This window comes from Scophthalmus maximus, chromosome 21, assembly GCF_022379125.1.
Source record: "Scophthalmus maximus strain ysfricsl-2021 chromosome 21, ASM2237912v1, whole genome shotgun sequence".
Lineage (NCBI taxonomy): Eukaryota > Metazoa > Chordata > Actinopteri > Pleuronectiformes > Scophthalmidae > Scophthalmus > Scophthalmus maximus.
The window spans coordinates 4496087-4518458 of record NC_061535.1 but is presented as its reverse complement, the minus strand read 5'-3'; the positions used below and the strand labels follow the sequence as shown (position 1 = coordinate 4518458).

The 22372-nt window shown below is 45.9% G+C and overlaps 1 protein-coding gene across 4 annotated transcripts in view; it reads right to left on the bottom strand.

Annotated features, from left to right (window-relative positions):
• sema5a (sema domain, seven thrombospondin repeats (type 1 and type 1-like), transmembrane domain (TM) and short cytoplasmic domain, (semaphorin) 5A) overlaps positions 1–22372 on the bottom strand; it is a 121027-nt gene that overhangs the window by 57775 nt on the left and 40880 nt on the right. For all 4 annotated transcript variants that reach the window (XR_004786521.2, XM_035618812.2, XM_035618813.2 and 1 more), the window contains exons 3-6: positions 18439–18538; positions 15444–15489; positions 6805–6867; positions 3779–3877 (exon numbers count right to left, since the gene is read on the bottom strand). Coding sequence is in view for 3 of the 4 variants with exons in the window: in XM_035618812.2 (XP_035474705.1) it covers positions 3779–3877; positions 6805–6867; positions 15444–15489; positions 18439–18538 (308 nt within the window). In the remaining variant the exon portion in view is untranslated. The remainder of the gene's footprint in view (positions 1–3778; positions 3878–6804; positions 6868–15443; positions 15490–18438; positions 18539–22372) is intronic.

Genomic DNA, 22372 nt, shown 5'->3' with positions numbered 1-22372 from the left:
GATAGCAGGGCATCCGTTGCATTTTGAGGAAGTGGAGTGAAAGTCGCGTCTATGGTTGGACCCGGCAGCTGTAGGAGGCCGAAGTGACTCTGAATACATCTGATAGAGTCTTTTTGGAACGAGACAGCTCGCAGTTTAGACGGACCGCTGTGAGAGCCAGTTGGGCGCCATGTCCTAGATGGTGCCACTGAGACATTACTATGGCAGTTGAGAGGATTCTCAGTTACCCGCTATGACAGGGAATCTGGCCATAAGCACTGCGCATAATCGGAGATCATGGATGGGCTTTTCACTACAAATTCCACTGCGGATGGCGAAGCAAATGACACGTGTTAGCAGCTATCTGTCAAGTGAGCGTGTGAGCAGAATGTACAACTGCTTTATCTCGAGCATCAGTTACAACATGAACATGTGTTTTAAAACGGGATAACCTCTGACAGTGGTAAGCACTATTACGAATCTAGCGAGGTGACAAAGGTCAGGCTTCCATCCACATGTAATTCGTGAGCTCAATTTCCAGAGAAACGCAAATCAGTGCTTGTTTGTATCCTACGCCGCCGTGCACATAAAAAGGAGTTGGTTCCATCGAGATAAGCAATTATTTTGTGACGATTCTTCAGTCGGCCGCAATTATACCACTGCAGACCAAGGGGACACATCGGAGGAGCGTTATCGAAAGAGCGCCAGTCAAACTTCAAACGGTGGAAAACAACGAAGAAAGCATAATTGAAATATGGAATTTGTTTGTATTGTGTATTCATTTGAGGAGCGTTACCTGTCAGTCTCCACACAAACGTTCCCTCAGCTGAGTGATAAAAGTGTATTAATTAAATTTTTGAAGAAGAAAAAGATTATTGATGAAAAGACGTTAAATGGACTACTCTGTACAGGGGGCAACTAACTGGAATAATTTAGACAAGGGATATCAAATAAACTTTTTCTGACTTGTACAGAGTTTGTATAGTTTACTTTGATAGAAATAGAATGGTGCATTGATCTATGGTTTAGGCTAAGTAGGAAGCGGACATGCAATGTGCTGCAGGACTTCAGATTATATTATCCTGATTATACATCATATCACAAACCAGTACTCTAACTTGTATATTATTTAATGGCCTACTTAATTTGTACTGCAATGTGAATATGTGCCTTCTGTCTGTATGTAATGTTATTTTAACTGCTGTTTGATTTTATCAATTACATTAAATTGCTGTAGTATTTATTTTTCATGTGGGCAGTGATCGCAAATGAGAATTAAAATAAATAACAATTAACATCCTCATCAACTTTATTATCACAAGGTCCACTGTCTCTGTCTCCACCACTGTAACAACTGCCATCATAATCAATTTGATCACCAATCTGTATTATTGGCAGACTAATATGTACATTTTTAATGGCGTTTACAATTTAAATGTTTTAATGTTGCATGGGCTTGTTAGTTTTAACAACTGAAAAATACCATAATCCATAAAACCCCATATACAGATGAAAAACAGATATTGTTTTCATCATGAATCACCATCATGAAATGTATGACAACATTTCACACAATTCGCTCTACGCCCTTATGGGAAAGGTTTATAACAAAATAAAAATAAAAGTTTGTTGTTTTATGCTTGTACAGAGAGACGTCCCTCTAACCGAGACCTCCCTGAATGACTCTCATTGTAAGAAATACCCCCCCCCCCCAACTCATAATCACAATGATCCCTGTCATTATCAATTTTGTGCTCATACTCAACAAATGGCTAAAAGTCGGAGGAAGCCGTTTGATCAATAACCTCAGAGCACTTATTAAACTAATAGAATATTCTGCTCCCTCTGCTCATCCATCACGGCTGTAGTAAATCTGCCTGAGCGAGCGTGATTCCATCACTGTTCCTAGTGGCCAACCAGTGTTTCATATTAACGGACGTTCAGTGGGTAAATACGACGGTGGCTGATGAAATACCGCTATAATAATGTCATGACATTTCTTCTATATGTATTTCCACAGTGGTAAACAGACATTATGAGCCAGTGACCTTTGTATGCAGTGCTTTTTGGACAAAAACAAATGTCATGGGAATAGTAAAGCCCTGCGTCCTCCTCCTCCGGAATCCCACCACACGAGGAGCAGGTAAGCTGATGATGCCCAATCGACGTTCTAAGATAAGCATAATAGTCCGACATTTTAAAGGTTGGTTTCAATGTAAAACTTGGTCTAAACTTAACTTCAGTGGGCCCCTGCCACCAATAAATGTCTTTCCTGATTCGTAAGCTACAGAGAAACATTGGCCTTTTTAGCACTTTGTGCTTTTGACACAAAAATGAGAAGACAGAGGAAAGTCACAAACCAGTGGTTAATTTTACAAAGAATAATGCTCTTACTGTGTCGAGACCCTGCTGACACAATAGCGCATGGAACTTAAAAGTCCGACGAAAAATACCTTTAAAGAGGAGATAAGGAGCTGCACGGGATTTGCAAAAGGAGGAATTAAAACCCTACCACAACACTCAAATTAAATATAGAAGAAAAGAAAGCATGATGAAAAAAACAGAAAGTAAATAATTGCAATGACTCATGAAGAAGGGCTAAGCAGCACAGTGAGACCACGCATGTGTTTACCTCTAAGGCAACGATAATCATGATTATTTTTGCAGTAATGAGCTTTAGCCAATATGTCGATTGCGGGCGTTTAACCAGTTTGAGGTGACATGACTTTTTAAATAATCAAGATTAACAAGAGACATCTCATAATTAGTCTACATCCCCGACTGCACCGCGGGAGGCAAGATACAGCCAAGGGAGCTGATACAGTGAAGCCTGCGTTATGAAACTCATGACTAAATTGCACTTTGATTAAATGTGTTGATCATCTTTGACCTTTCCGCCTGACATTGTCAGTCCAATCAATAACACTTCAATCTTATTATCCGGCATGAAATATCTTACTAAGTCGTGATTTTGTTGTGTAAAAATTGGAGTTCGAACACAGATTTTCAGTTAAAACTGACAAATACATGTGACACATACTGTATTACAGCTGCCGCAATCTTCCATACTGTGCTGCAGTGTCAGCAGGACAGTTTTTGGAAGACCTACAACACACCGACCATTAATGTGTTTCTTTATTCTGTCACTTGTATTTAGTTTTTAAAAAGCGATACATCATCCCTGTTATTGAAATTGTAGCCAGTGCCAAAAATCTGTCCACAGACTTATCATCTCTGAATTTTTGACTCAAATTCTTTAAAGCGATACCATAATATTTGCTAAACAGCAGCCTCTGTGGCCATAAGTATGGAAGTAGAGTATCAAGTCAGTAAATGACCCACTGGAGTCTGTTCGACATGAATATCTGAGGCTTGTTAACATTTGCCAGCATTAATTACAATCAGCTACTGATGGCACATCGAGAAACGCTGCATTGGCACAACCTGAGCATGTTGAATTGTGAGAGGCTGCTTTCTATTGCTCACGGATTTTGGAAGGAGGAAGAATGTGTTGCGTGAGGTCACGAGGCCTTGACCTTTGACCACCAAAAATCTCATCGGTTCATGCTTGAGTCCAAGTGAACATTTGCACCAAAGTTGAAGGAACACCCTCAAATATTTTCTCTGAGATAAATGAATCACATGACTCGGACGTCACACACGTACAGACGGATGAACGGACGACCCAATGCCCCTGGCCACAGGTGATGTCACCGGCGCTGACACATGACAACTAACGTTGACGTAAACATTGTCGAACCCACAGCCAGTGAGGTTTACATAAAGTTGTTGTCCGTACCGTTCGGTTGGTGCAGATGGGGGTGAAGGCATTGGTTCCACAGGTGAACAGCCGGTTCCCATTCACCAGCAGCACCCTGATGTAGTTCTGGCATTCCTCCTGTGAAAAACACACCAGGACACACAAACACACATCACAGTTAGCCGTCAGCAGCAGCACCAGTATCTACCTATTGACAGGCAGCAGCGTCGGGCGGTGGGGCAAAATTACACTTAATGCCAATAAACGAGGAAGAAAAAAAAGAAAAAGCAACCGCGGGACGTTCACTCAAAAGCGTGGCTGAGCTCGACAGAGTGAGATCAAGGCTAATTCTCGCGCAGCTTAGCCGTGTCACATCTTAACTCAACAGGTACCAGATTTGGAGAGGGGTCTCAACAAGGTGGAGGGCAGATAAACGCCGCAGGCGTGGGAGAGGACCACTCAGGATTGGTTAAGAAAAATTCCCTTCGGCTTTGTTCACCGGTCAAAGGGAGAAATGGAAGTGAAGCCTCGAATATACATCATTCAATCCATGGTCCTTTTTTTTTACATTAATCGATTCGAACCGCTCTGAGGTTTTGGCTTGGACCACTCAGCGCTCAGTTGAGAAGCATCTGACAAATAAAGCAGGACTGGGGGAGTGAATGATTGATTGATTGCCGCCGAACGCTCGGGCTGTCACGCAGGTTTTTTTCTGAGGGATTAGCGTCAACAAAGCTCATGGTAAATGTAACAACAGCAGTCAGTAATCATGTCAGAGAGCACCATTGTGTTTTTGTCCCGGGACAAGGTAATAAATGAGTCCCCTGCATCTGAATAGGGCCGCGGCCGGGTTGAAGAGGGGTCCTCGTAGAAATTTAACACCTCGTAAATCTGCTATTGTCTGAGCCACTCAAGGTGCCCAGGGTGCCCCCCCCCCCCCCCCCCCCCGAAAAGAGCATGATTTAGGAGCGATGAGGGCACCGCAGGAGAGACGGGGGAGGAAGGAGAGGAGAGGATTTTATTTTTCCCTATCAAGATAGAGGTTGACTCGTAAAACAACTCGTTTCCTTGTGCTAAGCACAGCCTGTGCACGTGCGTATGTGTTTATGTATGTGCCTGTTCATAAGAGATGATGAAGCAAGTGTGTGTAGTTACACTTGTGACGTATGCCTATATATCTGTGCTATTATGGTTATGTATGTGTTTAGGACGGGGCAGGAGTGGGGGGTCCTGATAGGAAGGGGGTCCGCCCTAATTCAAGTCTTCCTTGCAGCTTGTTCCTACGGTTAATAACGGCATATTTATACTTGCCTCACAGTCTTGACTTGTTTATGAAAACTTCCTGACAAATGTTCCCCCGTCCGCACTATAATACAGAGGCTGTTATGCTTGGCGCTCGCATTATGGAGCAAAAACAGAGGCGGCAATCAAGTCCTGTCAAGTCAATTCAACTCCCCTTTCTCCTCCTGGTTTGAATAAATCAAATACACAGCAGAGGAGCAGACGTGTGCATTAGGGGGGAAAAAAAAAACAATCAATTGTAAATTCGCTCAAAACAGAGGCAAGGTATCTGCGTAATGGCTTAAGCGATGGTATATTGGTGCGCGCTGAGCTCGGCGATAAACCATCGAGAGCCCCGCCGGCTGCAGGGGGAGAATGAAGACCACTAATGCTGTTCTCAGGGAACGGGCGCCGATCCTCAGTGAGCAAAACAATTCGACTCCACCAGACAAGCAAGCGTCTCTCAAGGACTGAGGCAGCTTTGGTCTGTAATTCACGACAGCTATCTCATGCTGGCCAGCCCTGAAGTATACCTATTATAGGTCCCTAACCACCTTTCACAGGAGGATAAATACACAGCGGCATGGGCCCGAGCTCGCACACACACAGACACACACTGATCGGGGCTGGGCAGTTCACCCACAAGTCAAGTTCAGCCCCTACACCAGCTGTTGGGGGAGAAATATCATGCAGAGCTGACCACAAAAACATACAGTGGAGCACAAAAAGAAACTACAAAAACAATAGGAGCTCCTCCTCTTTCACAAGGACTATAAATAAGAGTTAAGGTGTGGTCGGGGGAATCTTTTGACTTCCCAACAAGTTGATCTAAAATCCCCCTCGAGGCCAATCACCGCATGCAAAGCAGGGATTCCGAGCTAAGTCCGTGTGTTGAAAGGCTGAGCGGAGAGAGCTCCACGTTGCTCTCAGGCTTCGTTCTGTTTCATCATAACTTTTGACACTTTCAGCTATTTGGTTGTGATGCGTTCTCTGGGGGTGATTCAACGCTGCCTGTAAGAGGGAAGAAAAATCGGTGACTTTCTTTCTCTTTTTTTCCTCTCCAACCATAACTATAATTCAGCACTGATGCTCTGGTGGGAAATTGTGACATCCTTCAGGTTCCTCTGGTAAACGTGTTATTTTCGTAGACGACCAGAAGCCACAGCGAAATGCCGAACAATCATCGGCCGCCGCGGTTGCTCGGACGGAGATTGTAGTTGTTTATGTTATTGTGTCGAAAGGGAAAACTCCATCAACTTATGAATTAACATAACTTTATTGGTCTCTGCGGGGCGCTTTGTAAAATCTGAGATTATACACCTTGTGATGTCATCAGGGTAATCTTGGATTACGATTGGACATCACATTTTTAGCCACTCTAGTGGCCTGGCTCAAGGCATGGCATGGTCACCACTGTGTCAGTATTCAGTCCCAAAGAGCCACTAACATAGCGGTGTCTTGTTTCACAAACAGCGTGTGAAGTTTGAAAAATATGTTGGCATTTATTAGACATAAACTGTCTCACAGAGAGATGTTATTCAGCTGCATCTCTCATCCACAGATGTGGTGGAATGCCAGATTCTGGAAGGCCGCTTCAACCGAATCAGCAGGTTTAGTTGGCTGCAACCAAGCGGAATTCATGAAGTGCACTTTGCAGTGTTTTCTTTTTTTGGTTTGCAATACCACAAGCAAAACATGTTTTTCCTCAACATCATGACAAGTGTCCCACAAGGCAACACACCAGCGTGACATTCTCAACTGCTCCGGCGTCACTTAGGACTCACCTCAGATTTTCCACGGCTGAAGCAGGCTCCCTTGGTGAACTCGTCGCAGCGCCACTCCGCCTCCTGCAGGGAGAGAGCGAGAGAGAGAGAGAAAGCGGTGGGTGTAAAGCTCCCAATAAACCGTCAAGAAGAAGAAGCACACATCACAAACATTCGACGCCATGTCGCCACGAAAACCACTTTGGAAACCTCTCTGGGAAGCCGAACAAAACAATGCCTGGGCCGCCACTGTGGCAAAATTCACACCTCTCTGAAGTCAATTGGACGTCTGGTGACTCTGTCTGAGATGGCCGGCCCGAAAAAAGGGAAAAAAAAAGAAAAATCCCACAGAAGACGAGAAAAGGATGAGATTGATGCGCCGGCTGCGGCGCTGGCTATTCTTTGACTATTTGGGGGAAGAGTTTACGACGAGAGCAAAATCCATTTAACGTTACGTCTCCACTGCACAGTCTTACACTCGCGCGCGCGCGCACACACGTGAAGAACGCACAAGTTGATAAGCCGTGTTAAACACAGACACAGAATCCAATTAAGGTGCATATCAAGCAGAGGCGTCAAGAAAAAACTGGGAGGGAAGTGAGCACGGAGCCAAATGCCAGTTTGATTTATGCGTGAGGGAAAACGGAGGGATCTGAAGACGTGACAGGCGAATCCCTGGAGTAGGACGCCAGTGTAATTTACATGTGAGAAACAGAGGGACGGCTCTTACATTTTTTTTTTTTTTACCACAGGAAATAATAGGAATGAGAAGATACTAACACGTCGTCTTGTCTCCTCCAAGGGGCGAGGACACCACCGTGCTCCGGTTTCTACCGTTTCATTTTCCGCGTGACCTCTGGGGAGAGGGGCTCCCTCGTTGATTAAAGTTCCCTACTTATGAAATGAGTGTTGGCCTCGGGACAGCACCGGGGCCACTAAGACACTCTCGCTAGTGACAGGCAGAAGTAGCGCCGACTCCCACCGGCTCCATATGACTGGCAGGGAGGAATACTTAACGGTAAAATTGGCTGTCGCAATAAGACGCTTAACGCCAAGTGACAAAAAGTCTCCCGAAGTAAAACCTATTCAACTTCTCAGGGATACGACTCTTCCGGCAGTAATAACCTGGCTAATGGCCACGGCCGCAGGACTTCACTCGGTGGGAATACAGTAAATATGGCTAACCAAAAGAGAATTTTCACCTTGGAAAGGGCTGTTTTTTTATGCCAGGACAAGAGGGGGACAGAAAGCTATACACCCCCCTCAGCACTTAGGAGAACTTCTTTCATTTCCTCTTTCAGAAGGCCCTGGGAGTTTCCTCTGTGTTTTATGACAAGAACTTTGCTTTTTTCGCCTCGGTGGCCTTTCAACTGGGAGGCATAGAAACACCCGTATGTACACACACACACACACACACACACACACATAAATGCAGCAGCAGGAGGGAGCTTAGAGAGAAGAGAGAGCTGAGGGTGTGTGGTTCTATTCAGAGAGGATAAGATATGGAGTATTAATGGGTGCTGGATTCTGTGTGTGTGTGTGTGTGTGTGTGTGTGTGTGTGTTGTGTGAGAGAGTTCACATTCCAGGCCAAATCAGGCTATTCTGGGGCCATGCAGCCACCACAGAAACAAACCGCACAAATCAGCACATGCAGCAGAGCCTGCACACACACACACACACACACACACACACACACACACACACACACACACACACACACACACACACACACACACACACACACACACACACACACACACACACACACACACACACACACACACACACACACACACACACACACACACACACACACACACACACACACACACACACACACACACACACACAGTCGGTCCCAGCTGAATTGAATGCAGGCGCTGCTGAAAAGTGATTTCACTTATCGCATTGGGGGAGAAATCCTGTTAATGGCCAGAAACCGCACTTGTCTAAAAATCAATCACAATACAATGCAAAAATTACAACTGTAAGATCACACTAATGCGAGCAAAGTGGTTGCTTTTATCATTACGGGGCGATTATATCATTCATCATCATTCAACGCAGTCATAAAGAGATTTTTCAGAATACTTTGCCTTGTCGTTACATCGCCGACACGTCAGCTATATTTAGCAAAGTAGTTTACGCTCATGAGCTCATGAGTGGGGGGATGCGCTGGCATCATTGACCACCGAAGCCGCGCTATCCGACAGCCCTGTCTCAAATGGTCCAGATTAAAGAACAACCATCACAGCCGTGAAAAAGGCAGAGCACCAAGTGTCATTAAGAAGCATTAAAAGCACATTAACATGCTTTTGTTCAGCGCCTAAGATAAATCTACCTTGAACTGAAATGAAACAGGATCCTGTTAAATAACCCTTCTCAGCCTTATCGGCGTTAGAAGCAGCAAAGGAGATGAGAGAATATGAGAGGGTTGGGATCACATTTAGTGAGCCGGGCACGGTGGTGTGTGTGTGTGTGTGTGTGCGTCTTGAATCCAGAATGGCACTGGACTTTCGAGAATGTGAATATTGCTGAAATCTGATATGAAAGAATTAAGATTCTAGCAGCATTTCAACATTTCAAGGGAACTCTCTACTGCCAGTCCCCTCGTCAAATCTTCCGTGAGCCCATGTGAGAATACAGAAGGAACATCTCTGGTAAGATTCACGGCAAACGAGTGGGCGCTCTCCACCCAGGCACCACCCCTCGTCTGAATGTTTCGGAAATTGTCCCGCAGTCGTGAACGGCGTCTGAGCCGGACGATCTGCTTCTGTGTTCTTCATACGTGGAACGGTATACTGCGGAAAATGTCCAGACCCAATATTCCGAACTCAGAACTGAGACTTGAATGCCATCAGATTAACATTAATGTGGCAGAACCAGTAGAAACACAGGTCTAATGCACATCTTGCTCACCTTTTTAGGAGCACTTCAATACATCTGTCAGGTCAATACCACATTCGACGCTCAAAGAAGCTAAAAATCGGTTCAATACACTATGAACCTCTGAATGAGCCAATAGTACACTGTTCAGGAGATTGTTCTTGTGTCGGATCAGTCCATAAAAATCGTTTTTCTGTGACTGCCAGACTTTATGAAGTGGGCAGTAAAGATCTCTGTCAAATAAACGATGAAACAGATGAGGATCCAGCAGAGGGATGTGGGGGAAGGGGGGGGTGTACGGGTGGAGGCAGCCTGCATTTCATGTCTGAAATCCGTGGTCAGACGATTAGATATATGACTGCCCTGGTGTTTTAAGGCTAAGACTAATACGCACATTCAAAGTGTTATTAATAACGCCTTTGAATGCTGAGGCAAGAAAGATCCAATTTAAACCAGGCAATCTGTAATTCTGCAAACTGTGAGGAACATGAACCACTGACAGTGTGGATGACTCATTCACCACTTACCTGTGCTTTCTATTTCACATTATATTGGCGAACCTGTTTGTTTGGATGACTGTCCAATTGTTCATGGTTTTCTTTGCCGTGTTACTTTTGAGTGATACTGTTGATATCTGACTCCTTGAAGCGAGATAAAGTGTGATTAAGATGCAGAAATTCAGAGAGCGGCAGGGGGGATTCGGCACAGTGGGTAACAGACATTTGTTGCTTCAGGGATGCTGATAAAAACAAGATAAAAATTCAGAGATTTGTAACGTTTTCTTGTGTCCGCCCGCTCTGCTGTCCCCCTGTAAAGGGCGCCGTCCTCAGAGACGAAACCATTGTGCCCGAGCCTCTCGTCAACCCCTCACACTGAGGGGCCATTGTCACCACAAGGTGGGTGTAGGAGAGATACCACGGGAGCCGGTGGGCAGCGAGGGAGATAGAGACAAAGGGGAAGAGAGACGAAAAAAGGGAAAACTGGAGACAAACAGGCAGAGAGAACAACAAAGAGGAAACAGAGTCCAACCGAGGAGTCGGGCCACAGCGAGGGAGGCCGTGTGGGTAGAGTGAAGCAGGCTCAGTGAGACGGAGGACGGGGGTGAGGAGTGGAATTCCAAAACAGCACAGTTTCCAGACATGATATTGAATATATTAATATATTTTGCATAAAGCGGGGTCCAGAGAACACACCCGCTGCTGACAGCTGTCTAGCTTTGTGAAACGACTGGCTGTGTGCGTCTCATTACAAGCGGACGGCGTTGAGGGGTCGAGAGCGAGAGCCGGACAAATCCTGCCGGGGGAGAGTCTCATCTGTCTTATGAACAGTCGATATTACCTCTTAATGTACTGGTGCAATGTTTACTATTTAGACTGATGTCTGCTGATGTAAACAACCCGAGAGATTTACACGAAAGAAATCCGTCTCGGTGCCCTGTCGGGTGAGGGCGCGTCGGTTTGTGCCGCTGCACATAAGCATCACAACGCCGCAAAATGATCAGTCAGTGTTGAAGCGTGACCCCCCCCCCCCCCGCTGCGTTCCTTAATACTCAACATCACAACCCACTTGCTTAAACATTGCCATCAAACGCCACGACACCAAGGAGCGTGCTGGTATCTGTATCAACAACGCCGTTGATGCCTTTTTTTTTTTTTATTCCATGCATTTAAACGGCCGAGTTAGCGGGGTTTCCAGTAATTGAAACAGTAATGCTTCCAGAGCGAAGGAGGATCGCTTCTGTTAGGTGCTGATTAGCAGGGCTAATTGTCTGTCTGATGAAGTGTAATTGCAAGAGACAGGCCAGCGAAATACAACAGGTGATACAGGAGAAAGCCTTTTGTTTTCTTTGGAGTCCCCCCACCCCCCGACCTCCTTCTTTACGACATGACAATACGAGGGGAAGCAAAAGGGAGAAAACGCAGGCACAGTATACATCTCAACACCACACGGCATCTGTTGCCAAGGGGAGCTGTCATGGATAGTGTTCTCATGTGCCAGTGCGGGGGGAGAGAGGGAGAGAGGCTGGAGTGAATATCCGTTATTTTCTCCTCCGGCTGCTGTATTGAATGGTGAACAATGCCACTGATCCCCCTCATCCCAGCGCTTATTGACTAATGCCGGGCCACACTGGTTTCTGTTGAAACTCGGCCTCATCATCTGCATCCTGTTTCGATCACGCACGGAGGCGGCGGGCTAATATTGGCTTCCTAAAGGGGTGTTTTTTTCATTTTTATTACTCTGCTTAACAGAGTAATAAAAATATATAATAATAGTATATAATAATTTGCGCCTGCAAATTAAACACACACCGGCTTTTCAGGGCCCAGCCTAAAAAAGTGCATAGTCTCCTATTGGACCAGGTGTGAAAGGGTAAAGATGGAGCCGCACAAAGGGCCAGCGAGGAATCACCGTATTCGCCATCAAAAGGACATTATTTGGGAAGCGCACGGGGCGAGGCGACTGAAACGCAGAGCGGTACGTCGAGCGGGCGCGGCCATTCATCAGCCCTGGCAACACAATCGGAAAAATTGAATACAATGCAAATGCAGGAGGCCCACGATTCATCATGCCTCTCCACAGCGGGGCCCGCGGAAGGTGCATAATGGCGATGCCAGCGTCGAGTCGCCTGCCCAAGGTTGGCAGCGGCTGAGGGCAGGGAGCTGAATGAGGGACAGAGGGGCCAGAAGGACAATACTGAACAGATGGGAGATATAAAGTGGGATTCACCTGCAGTCGGAGGAAGGACATTATCCTTTTGGCTGCTGTTTTTATAGCTAATCCTTTGGCTGTGGTAGCTCGAAAACGTCTCATTAGTTGTACACGCTGCAGAGTTAAGTCCTCGTCTTTTTTCTCTTTTTTTCCTTGTGCTCGAACTGCACACATTTGAAAGTGAGAAGCAAGGAGAAAAGTATCCCCCTTTCGTTCTTAACAGAGATCAGATCGCTGTTGGTGAGACTGGAGTTTGACAGGTAGAGCTAGGCCACTTCAGGCTGTTAAGACACTGCAGGAGCCCAAAAAAAAAGGACCAGATATTAACTCCAATAAAGGGATGGCTGATTCACGTTTCAAGGTCTGACTCTCCCCACTTCAACCCCCGAATTATCATTCAGTTTGCGCATGGCTGGCCAGTTCATGCAATATGGGGGATTTTCCGCTCATACTGTATGATCCTGAGAGCGTTGCACTGTTATGTGAAGACAAACTTTTAGATTTCTCCAAAGCGACTGAACTCGCTCTCCTCCCAGGATATATTAAAGATCTGAGGGGGGTTGGCCTCGAATGACACACAGGCAATGAAAGTTCTCAGATGGCTCAACGTCCAATCTTTCAACAAAAGGTCCTCTTCCTTTCCAACTCCTGATCTTCTTGGGTTCTTCTATTCTATCCTTCTTTTTTTTTTTATTACCTCCGAGCACAGAGGGCATTTACCAAGGAGATTACGGTTGCTTGTGGCTCAGACTCAATCGATCCCGGAGTCTCAGCTCGATATGTGCAATAGAGTGGGTGAGCAGTGTTTGGCTATACCACCCTGAGTGTCACCTCTCTCTGCACCCTACATAATACAACAGTAAGACCACCAGGTATTCAGAGTTCATCTGCTGGCCTTGAAAATAACTCATCGTACTGCAGCCAAGTGCAGGAAGAGCGGGTGGGATTCATTATGCTCTCATGCAGCAGAAGACCATGATGGGGTTTTTTTTCTTTCTCTCCCATAAATGTTTCATGCATGTACATTCAAGACGAGACCGGCCCATCGTCAATCATGATGGCCATTGTATCCACCTCTTTAGTGTATTGTGTCGGCTGTTTGCATTACAAGGGCTCTGAGCCTTGTGCTCTGTCAAACCGTACACATTCTCCCTCTCAGCGCTGCCAGCCATGCAAGAACAAATCACTGCCATCGAGCATTATCCGACAGGGCTGGTGGATGGGCATGAGGCGAAATCACAAAGACAAACGTGGGTGGAGCTTTTAGCCCTTTTTTTTTTTTTTTTCAATTCCTTCTGCAGGAAAAAAAAAGAAGCACCTCATGCAACTCTTTTGAACATCCGCGCAACTGGAATAAAAACGCTCTGGACTACTGAGGCAGCTTGTGCTCAAACTTTCTTTGTGTGCTCTGGCAACCACTGCGAGTCTCTCATATCCAACAACAATAACAATGACAAATATATGTAAACCCAGCCACCGAGGCAACCGAACGTCTGTGCAATTAAATCTCCCACTTCATGCCAGAATGAACGAGAAAGCAAAGGAAAGGGAGGCATGCCAGGGGGAGGTGAATAGAAAAATAGCACACTCCACAAACTCCAGCAGTTGAACTTAGCCTTCCCCTTGACTCTGTAGCCCCCGGTCCAGTCAAATGCAAAGCAGGGACTAGTGCACGGGTCATCTCAAATTGGCCCCAGGCCTTGGCAGGGATTACCAGGTCCTATTCTCTCAAGAGAAGACATCTCGGTGGGGTTGATTGGCTTGGCGGAATCTCCGCACTGATTATGCGGCACCAGCCGAGCGCAGGATAAATTCAGGGAAGAGGGATGATTGGGTGCGCGGATGGCAAAGAGCATCTTTAAAGAAGCATCTTTTTCCCAGTGAGCAGTCACAAAAGACGGGCTCTGCATGCATCCTCATCCTCATCTCTTTCACTGGGGGGGGGGGGGGGGGGGGGGGGTCCCTGAATCCCTTTTTGTGTGCAGCCCTCCGCTCCCTTCTCCCAACAAATTCAGTCTTGCTTCTTATTTTGTCTGACCGTTTTTTTTCTCATTTCTGCTTTCCAGGCGGATTTATATTAACACCACTCCGTTTATTCACCCCTTTGTTCCAAAGGCTCCCACTCCCCTGTTCCCCTCTCTCTCCCTCCTCATGCTCTCCGCTGGACTTCTCCAGGGTGTTAAATGGCTAACACCGAGAGTTGTCCAACCATCCAAGAAGCCTCGCTGCTACCACCTAGAAGTAAGTAAACCCCCTCAATGTGTCTGCGTTTGAATGGAGACTCGCGGGGGGGGGGTGACAAAAGAAGAAATATGAGAAGACTTTGAATGACAACATTTGTGAGAAGGAGATCAAAATTGCCACCTTTAGTTTACTGCTATTTTTCATGTCAGCACAGGCAAAAGGCAAAATTAAGTTAGCCTACTTTAATTTCTATTCAGCATTTCGGAACATTTTATTCCCTCGGTATGACTTTACTTTTCTACCTTGAGAAGAGCCGAAGAATTGAACCAACAAGGTGGGATCATATTAGAGAATTTGCACAAGGTGTTAATACCCTGAGGGGAAGTAAGAACAGAGTGTTGCTGCAGAGGACTTCATATACAGTCAAGCTGGAATTAAATGCGGAAGGTATTAACACCAGACTAGACTTTATATCAACGCACTCTCTCTGTGTGTTGTGCGTCAACCCACAACGCTGTCGACCGAACCCCACTGTCACTCCTCTGGATGGGAAGCTGTTGTGACATGTGAATTGCTAAAGCATTTTTACTGTAACAGCTTTTAAGTTGTTGGTGCTGGCAGCAACCGCGCTACAACTGTATGCCGCTGTGTTTACCGGAGACAGGCGGCGGTCTGGACGCCAGTGCCAGTGTGTGACTGTAAGGAGACAGATTGAGTGCATATCCGCCCGGAAAAAGTGGGTGAGTCAGACGGATGGAGAATCGGAAAGACGGGCCGAGAGAGAGAGAGAGAGAGAGAGAGAGAGAGAGAGAGAGAGAGAGAGAGAGAGAGAGAGAGAGAGAGAGAGAGAGAGAGAGAGAGAGAGAGAGAGAGCACTAACCTGGATCAGTGTCAGGTCCTCCAGGTTGAGCCTGAAGAGGTGATTTCTGTAAAAAAAAAAAAAAAAGGAGACATGTCAGCTGATTGGGAACTGCTTGGTTAAAAGGCAACTGCTCTCTGCAGTGTCTATTTGTGTTCTCCTAATAGCCCTTTCATCGTCATGCTCCCTATAGCCGTAGAGCCAACAGCACAAAGAGACCCCCCCCCTCCTCCCTTCCTCCTCCAAAAATGGCCTACACAGCCCTGCACCAAGTTGCAAAACTGCAGCAAGCACGGTGCAACTGTCTTTCCGGGTTTTGATCCAACACGCCGGTCATTCTCTCCATCCACGCAGCCATGTTGTTCAAACAGCAAATGCACTTGGGCACATCTGTGTGCCCATGGGTGTGTTAATCCTTGAAGGAGGTGCGGCCAGGTGCATTGTTGTCTTGCGCAGAAGTCAGTGGCACAGGTATTCCACTGTTATTTTATCTTCCCTGTCAAAATCTGCCACCTGCGTCCACCCGTGCACAGTGCGAGTCAACCAGCCAACAGTTCGGCGAGTAATGTGCGGTTGCTACGACAGTGATGCTTGACGTGGCCTCAGGACTTCAATTCTTTCAAACTACCCAACCCCAGAATTCTTTCATTTTTAAAGCACGTCGTCTTCAGCGCCAGCCTGACGTTTGCAAGTGATATCACTCAAAGTAATTAATCAGATTTTTGCGCAGCTCCATCTGGAGTCCCAAACGCTCTATGCAACTCCTCCCCCCCACACACACATATGCAGAAGTACTCCTTCAGTAAACAGAGTTTGATTTGTAAAACCTGTAGCCACTTAGAAGTTTACGGTAACCATTCCCCTCCCCCTGAAGGGTTGGTTTAAGCCGTCGCAGCAAATGGCAGACCTCTCTTTCTCCCCATCCCATAATTAGAGGGCGAAACAGACTTGATAAAGCCCTGCTTCCGTAAAAAAAGCTTTTATCCTCGTGACTACTGGTTTTCTGTGTATGAGAAACAATGAGAGGGAGACGAACTAAAAGAAAGTCAAAGCCGGGCTGGCGGTGAAACCTCACTCTAATAGCTGCCTATCCTGCCTCGCCTGAAGCCTGAAGCCTGGAGCTTTTCACATTTCACAAACAAAACCGTTTCATGGGCATATCCAACTGTTTCAAGAAACATTACGTCTAATGAATGCCCTCTCAAGAGCAATAGTCCGTCGGCTAATGTCTCAGGCTGTCTACTAAAACAATTATGTGCTATAGTGAAAAGTGAGATCACACGAAACCTGACAATTAGGACTAAAAGCATTATTTATTATAACTGTTTTCCCCTTTGAGAATTTTTTTTTCTGGAGCTGCTCTTCTACGGGCAAATAGAGACGTTCGAATTTGGGTCCATTCCACCACAAACCCTCTGAAACATTCAGATTTTTAGAAGCGCAATTTGTTTGTCATAAAGTAGACATCTTATAATGGAGTTAAACTCTTCGGCCCTGTTCGCACACACACAAGTACACACATACACATACAAACACTGCAGCGATCTATAAATCTCCCGAAGAGTGGCTATCGGCCAATTCTCCGCGAAGCCACGGCCCCCTGTTTTACTGCATTGATATTTGCATCGATCCCTCTTTCCTTCCATTATCACTCATACGTCTAACGCAGCCCGCGGCCATCCATCCAGCCACATCATCTTTCGCAGTCGAGACTCGAGAGACGCGGCGCTGGCACAGAGAATTGAACTCAATCTCTCGTTTGATCTTTTGAGTGCTGCAGATACCAGGTGTTGATGGGATCGACTGAGTTGTGGCTAAAAAAAGGAGATGGACGGATAAAAAAAACATTTTGCGTACTACATTATGCCATCTCAATTGTGCCATTTATTTCAGGGATTTACTCAGCTTTTCAACCTTTGCTTTTAATCTGTCAACACAAACACACACACACACACATTTTTCTTGATTAGCTGTTACCACCTAAGTAGCCGCGGTACATTAGTAAATTCCCTGGGCTCACTTTGTTTCTGTTTGTTTTGCTGCTCTCCTCGCTCGCTGCTGTTATCTCCTGCTCGCGTTGAAGTGAGTTTCTTTCCATTGACAACTAAAGCCATTAAGAGAAGTGCAGAGCACACTTCATCTGGAATCAGCCCAGCGTGAATGCTGGCACACGCACATACACACACACACACACACACACACACACACACACACACACACACACATATGGGTGGGCTTGACGAAGACAATGTACATGGAAGCTATCTCCAAAGCCATTGTCCTTTTGCAGACATCTATAGGGAACCTGATCATTACTCATGCGATGCACCAACAAACACGGGGGGGAAAAAGGGACAATGAGAGACAGGACAACAAAAGAAGGAGAGGGGAGGGAAGAACAAGAATGTTTTTTTCCCCACACATGCACCGCATCCATCCATGCATCCTATAAATTACCCGCAGGAGCTGCATGTGAGAGAGTGCAAATGTCCAAATCTGTTGGACCCGACATTAAACAGACTCTGCCCTGCCGGCTCCCTGGTACAAAGTGTGTGTCAAATTCCAAATGAGCCCATGTATGAAGAGAGTTTAGTCTAGAGAATTTCAAACAAGCGAGTGGGCATGTCGATGATGCTTCAATACCTGACGAAACCAATCAAGGGTGAAGAGGAATATTTACACATAGATGCCAACAAAATGTCTGACTGGGGAGACTACTGTTGGCAAAAGCCAATACCAAAGTATATACCGTCAGACAAATTCAAGGCGAGAGACTGAGACCTCAACAAAAGAAAGAGATTTCAACAGTGTAGTTTTTGCCTCATGACACCTAAAACCAGAGGGAGAATTCTGTAGTAGTTGAGGACACGTCTGACATGGACAGTCTCCTGATGTGTGCTACATGTGTGAGAGGGCAACTCCGGACAGTGTCCAGACCTGTTGATCTGAGAAGACAGCTTGAAAGAAAGAAAGAAAGAGAGAGAGAGAGAAAAGAAGCGCAGCAGATGTGTCCTACCTGGCACCGACGATCAGTTCGTTCTGGCCGGGGTCGAAGGTCAGCTGTGAGTAATCCACTGTGCCCTCCGCCTTGAACCTGAAGATCCACGGCTCCATCTCTGCCAAACGACACCACAGGACACGACAACGGTGAGCCAATCAGAGCGCAAGAGTTTATGACTGCAGAAGACAGCTGTGCTGACGAATTGGCCGCGTTCAAAGGGAACTGCAGTAACTTTCCCAGAGACACTCAAAGAGAGGGTTTCTTACGGGCCAGGTCTATAATAGAAGACTACAACTCTTTCCCTTACTGCTGCTGTTAAGATATTCATTCCTTTAACTAAAGCTGCATTTGTTCCAGCTTTCTTTATGTTCACTCAGTCTACAGCCTTCGCTTGGAATTCAACTCAAGATGAAGCAAAAAGGTAGCAGAGGTTGCAGACTATGAATGATATTTTGGTCTGTAGTTTCAGGGCCATTTAGTGCTAAACGCTGTCGACATGTGCGACCGGCTGTTGCCACGTCACACATCGGCCTGCAGAAGACAGACTGAAGAGGCGGAGGCTACTTGATGATAATTAGCTGCGTGGGTTTGTCTGTGTACCTGCCATCTACTGTAACTAATCACAGCTTGACATGAAATTAATTCAGATCAGTAGAGCCTCAGTTCACCAGCCTCCTGCAGACAAAACAAATCACACTTGTGATAGTTCCAGGAAAATTAACCTGAGGGGGGGATCACTGGTAATGAATAATTTTCATTTCCATTTTGTACTACTTCGTAATTCTCATCTATTTTTTAGAAGGGAAAAAGTGAAGGAGTGTTTTTAACTGCCGTTGAGCATTGCTGATTAACATTATGTATTTAATATATTATAGATATCTAAAATATTAGAAAAATATGATGCAATGTTAAAGTTTAAACTACCTAACAGAAAATAAAGTAGCCAAAATTAGATCCATGTTCAAAGGTCTACGGCATTAAAATGCTGCCTACACTTGAATGCATCAGTTACACTAATCTAATAATGTCATAATTACACCGATCCCACAGGGGCTGATGTTCTGCATCATGATGAGAACTTTTGCTCATCATCTGATATCATCTAATGAAAAAAAAATATCACATCTTGTCCCATGTTGTACGGACCGCATTCATTTCACATGTGAATATGTGTAAAGCCCATGTGGGTTCCCATGTCAAACCTTTGGGATTGCACATGATCACACGTGTCAACGAGTTTCCTACATGTGTGACGTCACCATCACTGAAATTCGTGTGATTTTTGCAGACTGTAAGTTAATGAAAAAAGTAAAAAGAAGAAAATAAACGTTTCAAAAAAAGGAAGGAAGACGGGGTAGAGGGGGTATCACAAAATTGCTCAGGTCAAAGTCAAACTCTCACCAGGGCTCTCCGACGGAAGAGAATGAAGAGGAGATTGAATAAAGAATGAAAAGGCTTAGAGCTGTCCTTGGTTTGATAAGGTCACTCGTTCAAAAAATCATTTTACATAGATCAGTGTGCTCAGACATTAGTGCTTCTATGGCTCCTTGTCTTAAAACCCACAGGACCGCTGTTCATGAGTGGAAGTTCAAAAATCAAACAACACGTTGACATTTACATTTCTTATGCCATGACTCAGTGGGAAGTCCTTTGATTTTTAAATACCATTAAACATGACTGTTGACGGAGCGGTTTCACAGAAATGTATACTCATGCGTGAGCCACAAAGACTGATGAGATTCTGACTTTTTATGGAAATTGAGCTCGTCTCCTCCAGCTCGTTACGGTGAACACACACACCCACACCCACCCACACCCACACACACACACACACACACACACACACACACACACACACACACACACACACACACACACACACACACACACATTGAGAGAGCGAGAGAGAGAGAGATGTCCCAGACAGACACTGACATCTTATCCACAACATGCCTGTTCTCATGGCGCCCAACCCATTAACCCCTGACCAATCGAATCCCAGGCCCGGGGTGGTTGCTGAGCGATGGGGACGGCCTGTCTACCATCTGGTTACCCGATAGGTTTAGTCGCGGGTGGTCAATCCGTCTCCGTGATGACGTGCGTTCCCCATCACTCGTCACACGCCCGATCCGTGGTCTTAATAACTCATCCCGGCAGTACTGTACACACGGGTCGGATTACACTTGGGAGAATACTTTACCATTTTTGGGACGTTTTCTGCAGACGGCGATAGAATTCCGTATTTTTTCGAGTGAAAGTGCAAGAGCTGCAGCAAGGCAGAGCTTTTAGCAATGCTTGCTCGGGTGTTTTTTAGATCATTCATCACTACATCTGTGAGCTAATTCCAGGCAAAAAGAAATTCAAAGGCACGTTTTTAAATTACCGGGAAGCCTCCCAAACGGGCCGAACAGAGAGAGAGAGAGACAGAGAGGACAGCTTGAACACACTCCTCAAAACACATCATCTGCTTCTTCACACACACCTGTCAGACGGCCTTTCGAAATGAAAGCATGTTCTCCTCAAAAGTGAGTGTCCCGGTTTTCCTGTGACAAACATGGGATTTCGGAGTGATTAAAAAAAAAAAATCCCAGACAAAGACAAACAGAGCAAGAAAACGGGGGCTTCCAAAGAACTCCCTCCAGCTCGCACAGAGGGACCGAACTTTTCTCTCTGTGAGACAGTGCCACTGCGTGCAACAGCATTTCCCCTTGTTCGCTTTCAATTTCCCAGTGACGACTACAAGAGAACGACAAGAGAGGGGGAAAAGAGCATCCTGGATCTGCTTTTTCGCACGGCTAATGCATTTTCATTCGAGGCCGGGAAGTAAATATCTGGGAGATCGCGACCGACTTCGCCCCAAAGGTTTTCATTTTCGCTTAATGGCTGACGCTCTGCTTGTTCTGGAGGGGTGCACAAAATTTCGGACGTGCCGATCCTTTGGCTCCACTGGGCTTGTGGTTTTTTTCACGCCATCCAGAGGATCCCTGGCATACTAATGCGTCTGTGGCGACCCTCGGGGGAAGACGGGCGCTTGACCAACCCAACTTCTCCCCATAAATCTCCCTGACTCACCGGGGGAGGCTCGCTAACAGGGTGATGGAGTGTGTATTTGTGTCTGCGTGCGTGCGTGCGTGCGTGTATGTTTGTGAGAAAGAAAGAGAGTTTATTTGTTGGGGTGTGCAAAAGGGGGGGGCGAAAGGTTTTAATTGAACACAACGGCACTGGAAGGATTGATGGCCTTTTGGTGACGAGGCCAAGGACTATGCATAAACATTCATATCCAGTGCGGACGGGCCCTCCCCCAAGGCTGCGCAGTGAAATATATGGAGCTTCCAAAAGTCAAACTCATGGGGGTAAGCAGATCGCGGTTTGATGATGCAAATGCTGTGACACACTTGAGAGGACTTTCAAAAGCAAACGCTGCAGGATACTGGTCTGAGCTCCGACACAGCAGAGACTGATAACAGGGATTTGATCTCTGATCCGTTTGGTGATATTTATTTGTTTTTAGATTGGTGATAATAATTTTAGGGGCAATTTTAAGGGGGTTTGTGACCCCTTATAGAGCCAACAAATCACCTTCATTGTTAACCTAGCAGAGAGTGAAACAGCAGGATAACACCCAGCTAATAAATATCCTCTTAAAAAACCCAGTCCTGTTAATCATCTCACTTCTTAGATCCCAGTTCTGCTCTGACATGGGTTAATGTCAGCTACACTTTTAAAGCATGTGATAATGCTATTACGGCAGCTGCCTGAATCAGGAGACGGCTGCCAATTATACTAAGGCGTAATCACACACACACACACACACACACACACACACACACACACACACACACACACACACACACACACACACACACACACACACACACACACACACACACACACACACACACACACACACACACACACACACACACACACACACACACACACACACACA